General features: G+C 43.0%; 1 protein-coding gene across 1 annotated transcript; it reads left to right on the top strand.

The window, feature by feature from the left end:
* Positions 1 to 535: 535 nt before the first annotated feature.
* LOC148848049 (VAN3-binding protein-like) lies at positions 536 to 5,069 on the top strand. Its single transcript, XM_088952510.1, has 7 exons — positions 536 to 1,275; positions 2,127 to 2,255; positions 2,942 to 3,398; positions 3,495 to 3,719; positions 3,845 to 3,894; positions 4,137 to 4,194; positions 4,374 to 5,069. Exons 1-7 carry the CDS (start codon positions 973 to 975, stop codon positions 4,586 to 4,588), a joined length of 1,437 nt encoding a protein of 478 aa, XP_088808636.1. The 5' UTR covers positions 536 to 972; the 3' UTR covers positions 4,589 to 5,069.
* Positions 5,070 to 6,928: the final 1,859 nt, after the last annotated feature.

The following is a 6,928-nucleotide window of genomic DNA, read 5'->3' as shown; positions in this document are numbered from 1 at the left end:
CATCCCTAAGCCCAGTCCTAACCCAACCCGACCCCCAATCCAACTAGTGTAGCCTCATTGTTTGAAAGCTCAATCCAACTCGGCTGGATTAAGCCGTGTCCTTTTTGGTTTGATTACAATATCCTCAAAGCTCTCTTTATTCAATCGTTCATTGTTCAGTCTCCACTAAAAGACAAAGTAACAAGTCGTTCAATTCATCTACTTGAGCCGTTAACAAACTGCCCCTACCAAGGAAAGGCATCCCAATTACTGGGCCAACTCATGATTTGCTATATCAATTTACTACTACTCTCATCTGGGCCTCCGCTGTACAAGTGACGTGGTGGATTGCTGTTGGTCCAGCCCCAGTGGCAGTGGGCCAGTATTACGAATTACGATTAAATAGTGTAGACGATGAAAAGCAACCGACACCACCGCTACTGCCCACGTGATATCCAATCGACGTGGTTTGTTGTGACTGGCCCAATATTTCCAGTACAGCTACACTCTACAGAGTACAGACTATCGGGAGCCTCGTCGGCCGTCTCTCTCGCTAGTGGCCAACTCGCTACCATTGAGGCCGAGCTCCACCGTCGTGATGACGTGGTATAATGCCTTTGATCGGAAACTCTTTGCTCGGAGTGATTTGGGTTTCCACGTGCTGGAATTACAAAATGAAGAACTCTTTTTTGTGCAAAGATCAGTCTCTTCCCTTTCAAGAACAAGGGCAATTTTGTAAAATAGGTCAAAAGACACGCAGGTAGCCGTAAATTTTCGGTGTTATCGAGAATGAGATGAGGAGACAGGCGTACAGGAAGCCGTCTGAGCTTGTATCAGCGAATACTTCTACTTTTTTCTATTATTTTTTATTAAAAACACTGACATTCCGGCCGCTTTGTTCATTCCGCTTCCGGACCTGTCTATAAATCGCCACCCCACAACAAATTTCCCAAAACATCCCTCTCGACTTTACTCCTCTCACCCTTTGGCTACATGGAAGAAAGCATTGGCGACGCATGGAGACCGTCTTCCGTTTCCCTCTCCGGGTTCCGGCCACCTGAAATCCCAGTTGAACCCATGGAGTTTCTCTCTCGTTCTTGGAGTGTTTCCGCTCTCGAAGTGTCGAAAGCCCTGGTCCCTCCTTCACTGCTTCTCAAGACGGTCAGTGGCGATGGGGCGATTCATGAAGATATCGCCGGGGAGGCCGAAGAAGCGGCCACGGTTTCCGGAAATCCTTTCTCTTTTGCTTCTTCTGCAACTTCGCAGCTCGTGATGGAGAGGATAATGTCACAGTCGGTAAGTGGGAATAGACAGAATGACACTGAGCAGGGAGAGATGGAGACGGACAATGTCGTTCCGGGGTCGTTGAATCTGGGGGCCTTATGACATGATGCCCGTCTGCTCGTTTCTTTTGTTATTGAGAAATTATCGTTCCTCTTTTTGATTCCATTTACTGTTCGGCTTCTTGTTTTATCGTAACTTTGTTTCATGCTTCTCGGGTCAATGCGTGCTTTTGTTCATTTGCAGTGATTGCTTGTATAGGCTTCGTTTTGTCTGTGGTGTTCGGTTTTCCTCATAAATAAATTTGAGCTTTTATTCCCCCTCGAAACAACATATTATGGTTGGTTTCTGGGATTTCTTTTGTTTTTCTGGGGAATCTGGTACTGGGGTTACTGTTGTGTCCACTTGGTAATTTCAGCAGTTTTTCCCTGTTCATGCGTGAAAGCTGAAGCTCTGCAAAGCAGAACTGCAACCGCTGTCTCGAACTCTGAAATTATTCAGGCCTAGTCTGCTTGTATCGATTATTGGTTTTTAATGGGTCGCTTTCTCTTCCCTACAAAATCCAGAAAAAGAATGAATTAAAGAAAACAGCAGTGGGGATTCTCTACCCTCCAGGAAAATCCTGTAGCATCTTATTATGGTTCTTCTGCCGCAACGATTTCCCATAACAGAGAAATCATGTTTTATATGTCCTTAGGTCTCTGCTCTCGTATTTCAGTTTATCTTCATTTTGGTTTTGGGTTTTCATCTCCTTTTAAAGTTCTGATAAATTTGCAACCTAAAAGATCCTGACCAATGATGGCAACTTGGTTTTTGAGCTGCAAAATTCTCAGTCAAGTGATTCTCTGTGATTTGTTGTGGCGCAGCAAGAAGTATCGCCGCTTACGTCGGGGAGGCTTTCGCACAGCAGCGGCCCTTTGACTGGCAACCAAAGCTGTGGATCGTTGACGGACAGTCCTCCCGTCTCTCCGTCTGATGATATCGACGACGTTAAGGTATGGCCTGTGACTCTGTTCTCAAATTTTCTTTCTAACCGGATTTCAGTCACTAGAAACCATGAAGTGATTATTTTTCGTTTGTTTTTTTTTTTTTTTGTTTTAATTCTATCAATATCAAATCCGTTTAATTTTTTTTTTACCAAATTTGTCTTTATCCCACGAAAACCAGCCCCGGAATGACGTAAATGCCCTGGAGAATTTGTGAAATACAAATCCATAATCTTTCAAGAAAGTAGAAGCTTGTTGTCTTCTTTTTGTTACTTGTGAGTTTATAACGCTGGTCAGCAGCAAATGAATTCATAAACGACTCTATCCGTTGATTGACGAGTCCTTGTGAGCAACGACGTTGTGCAACTCTTGCGTGCATCGCCCCTCGGACAAGGTGGGACCAAGTATAATTTTGTCTTCTAGCATATTGTCATGGGTCCCATCATATATCCACGGTGGAGGTATCGAAGAGTTGCACCACACCTGACCCGAAGGGTTGTTGCCTTGTCGGCCCCAGTCGTTAATTACTAGCTTGCCCCTCCGGGACGGAGATGGACATGGATCCAGGTCACAAATTCTGTTCTCCCAGAGTTTAGTCCGGTACATTCTGGTACGTAAGTCCTATTATCACCATTGACCGACACCTCCGCCTTGTGTGTTGATCGTACTCTCCTCTCTCCTGCTTGCTTTTGCAGTTGTGCCGTAGTACCAACACAGTTAGAACCCAGAACAGAGGCCCCACCGGAGGCGGTGGTGGTGCCGGCGGTTGCGTGGGTCCCGGTGGTGGCGGTATCGTCGGTGGAAGGGGCAAGACTGTTGGGAGGTGGTTGAAAGACAGGAGAGAGAAGAAGAAAGAAGAAACCCGAGCTCACAACGCCCAGCTTCATGCTGCTGTCTCCGTCGCTGGAGTGGCTGCTGCAGTGGCTGCCATTGCTGCAGCCACGGCTGCTTCATCATCGTCCGGGAAGGACGAGCAGATGGCTAAGACCGACATGGCGGTAGCGTCAGCTGCAACATTGGTAGCAGCGCAGTGTGTAGAGGCCGCGGAGGCACTAGGAGCGGAACGGGAACACCTGGCCTCCGTCGTTAGTTCGGCCGTTAATGTCCGTTCTGCCGGAGATATCTTAACGTTAACGGCAGCAGCAGCGACAGGTACGTGAATTGAACTAATTTAGTTGGGCATTTTCGTAGATTTATGTGGACCGAGTTGACGTTAGACGTGTGGTGTTGGGTGGGAGAGTGCTGCAGCTCTACGCGGGGCGGCCACATTGAAGGCGAGGGCATTGAAGGATGTGTGGAATATAGCTGCGGTAATACCGGTGGAGAAAGGTATGGGATTAGGCGGTAACCATAATAACGGTAATTCCAACGGTAACTACAGCGACGAGCTTGTCCCCGAGGAGAATTTCCTGGGTCTGTGCAGTCAAGAGTTCCTCGCAAGGGGTTGCGAGCTCCTAAAGCGAACCCGTAAAGGTATGGGATTAGTTGTTCCTCTTCCTCTGCTTATTATTATTGTTATTATTTACTATTTTATTCCTAGTAATTCCATTGCTGGTTAATTTTATTGAACAACTGTTATTATTGGTTTGGTGATGAAGGTGATCTGCATTGGAAGATCGTCTCTGTTTATATCCACCGGACGGGTCAGGTGGGTGTCTCATACAATCTCTGTTTCAGTGTTGATTTCTGTACTTTATTCATTGTCTATGGTTCTTCCTTTAGTAGAAGTATCAGCACCTCTTGCAATTGTGGGGGGTGGACCTGTAAACAAAATCTGAATTGAGATGAAGCATATACAATATAATTGCTGAGGTTTGCTAGTAGCAGTTTTGGCGTGTATTGTTGTTGTAATCATTCTAACGTTACATTATTTAATGCCCTTTTTCACAGGTGATGCTCAAGATGAAGAGCAAACATGTTGCAGGGACCATCACCAAAAAGAAAAAGAGTAAGCCCTCTACTCTCACCTAAGGCTAAGGGGTGGGTGGTTTCCCTACCCTTCTTGGGATCAGAGAAAGGATGTAGTAAATTGCAGAACAAAGTGAAAAAAAAAAAGCAAAAGAAGCTTTTTCTTTTATTCCTTTGGTGATGTTAGCTTGATTTAAATCATTTGACTCGCATTTGCAGATGTGGTTTTGGAGGTTATCAAGGACATGCCAGCATGGCCTGGTCGTCATTTGCTGGAGGGAGGTGAGCAACGGCGTTACTTTGGGCTGAAGACAGCATTGCGTGGTGTGGTAGAGTTTGAGTGCAGAACCCAGAGGGAGTATGATGTCTGGACGCAGGGTGTGCCCAGGCTGCTTTCTATTGTAGCTGAAAGGAATAGTAATAGACATAAGTAGTGAGCCTTGACGTATGTATGATCCTCTCCTTCTCTACCAAAGAAGGCATCCTGGCTCTGCTGCAGTCTGCACGGGTAGCAGCAGCAAGATGGCCCTCTCTAAGTCATGCCAGATCTTTTGAAATTGAAGTTGGTGGGTGGGTCTGGCTGTTTCTCTTTCTGTTGCTGTTCTACTAATGTAAAGATAGTTCATCAAAAGGAATTTCTTTATTTCACTGGGTTTGGGAATTTGTATTTTAAAGTGAGAGAGGGCTGGTGTATGTGTATCTAAGATCAAAGCAGGAGCAAGACCGCTAGCATGTGTTTTAAGGCCTGTATTTCTTACTGTTTTGGAAAGAAAGAAAAAGCAAGAATCTTGGACTATTAGGATCAGTCAAAAAGGGGAGGAAGCCATCCCCAATTCCCCATCTAGTCTAGGTAAAGCAACTGCTTGGATATATATATATATATATATGAAATCCATGTGAACTCTGCTTTATTAACTCTCTTCTTTTCCATCTTTATTCCTCTTTATGAATTTTGATCAAGTGGATGAGCATCTTCACCGCAAGTGTTAGGCTGATATCCAAGGGTTCAACCAGATCCAGAATTGTAAATAAGTATTATTATCAGGGTCGAAATCTTTGGCTTTAGCTTTCAGTAATTGCCATGCCAAATTTCTGGGTTCTGGGTTGCCATTGCCTTAATCTAATTGCAAGAAAAATATTTTAATAAAAACCAAACGCTTGAGAAATGCCTAATCAGAACTTGTCTCCACCAATCCAAACCAGTTAACCAAGCCATGTGAGCTTCAATTTGTATTTATTTAATTGGTTTTCACTGGCTTCTATGAATGATCATAGAGCATTCAGATGCAGTTTTTTTTATTTGTTTTTTGTTTTTTCAGCAGCAGCAGCAACTGCAAGTACTTCCAAATGGATCAATGATTGTGTCTAAAATCTTTTTCAGTGATGAATCCATCCCCACACTCAACTCCAAAATAGTGATGCTCACCCATGACCCGTCCTCGTAGCACTGCACGCCCATGCATGTAAATATCCAACAATCTCACTGTGCGTGTTGGGGATGCTAGTGCAATCCGCCACTGTTTCCTAGAACCGACTCGTCTTTTAAAGGAGACACATGGGGCCGATTCCGTCGAGTCCAGTTAAAAAGAAAAAGAAAGAAAGAAAGAAGATTACCAGCTTGGCTGCAGTCGAGAGAATATTCTATACGGACTCTCTAAAGCTTCATTAGACAATCATGTGGAACTGGGAGCTGTTGGTGAACTTTGAATTCCATCATCATCTTGTTCAGATAATCAAATACCTATCATGGAATATGAGGGAATGCCCCTACTACATGGCTGTCTAGATTGGAGCAGCAATAGCAAAATGGGAAATTTTCATCCTTTCGGGATTCTTTGTTGGTCTTTAAGCTGTCAAATGATAACTTTTCTTGTTGAGATTATCCATTTTTATATATAAGCTCGGTTGAGTATATATGGAATGGGGCTAGTTCAATATCCCCTCTTTATTTAGCTGGGTCTGGTCCGGTATGACTTGCTTCAGGTTGGATTTGGGTTAAGGCAAACCCCAGATAACCCGATCAAGGTTCAACATATCAATAGTTCAATACGATCTTTGAATACCCAATACAGGAACCCATTTTTTATTAAATAATATATATATATATATATATATATATATATATATATATATATATATATATATATATAAGCCTAAAACTCACATTTGAAAAAAAAAAAAAAACTAAAAAAATAAAAGGTGCACGATTAAAAGTACTAATACATATCTGATGATACACAAAAGTGTATACTGTATTAGAGACCTTATTTAAACTAAAAAAATAAAACCCGATCCATTGACATCCCTACAAAGAAAGCTCACTGGTTCATTCATTCCCAGTTAAACCATTTCGACTGATAACATTGGCTGCAATATTGGTGTAACAAATCTGCAACATTGGCTACAAGCATTAGGGACCTTATTTAACAGTTACAGCTTTTAGATTGAATGATTCCTTGAAATGGTATCAGAACCTGTTTGACCAAATGAACTACTTTTCAATCATCCTCACCTCATTATAATTAATTGAATTTCACCATAATATATGGATGGGCCTATATTTGTCGACTCTTCAAGCCCAATAGCCCCATGAATGAGGGGGCGTGTTCCATGAGAAGACATATCAACATCCAAATGCAAAACTGATTAGACTAAACATACGTTCAAATTAGGCGCAAATCCATCCTAAATGGTTACAAACCAACCCCACCGTAAAAGGGTTTGTATAATTTTTACAAGTACCAACCGGCCCACTAAGTCCGATTTCAAATTTA

This window comes from Nelumbo lutea, chromosome 6, assembly GCF_056320005.1.
Source record: "Nelumbo lutea isolate HS-2025 chromosome 6, American lotus-T2T, whole genome shotgun sequence".
Classification (NCBI taxonomy): Eukaryota; Viridiplantae; Streptophyta; class Magnoliopsida; order Proteales; family Nelumbonaceae; genus Nelumbo; species Nelumbo lutea.
Note: the sequence above shows the minus strand (reverse complement) of the source record. Positions and strands in the feature narration are given on the sequence as shown.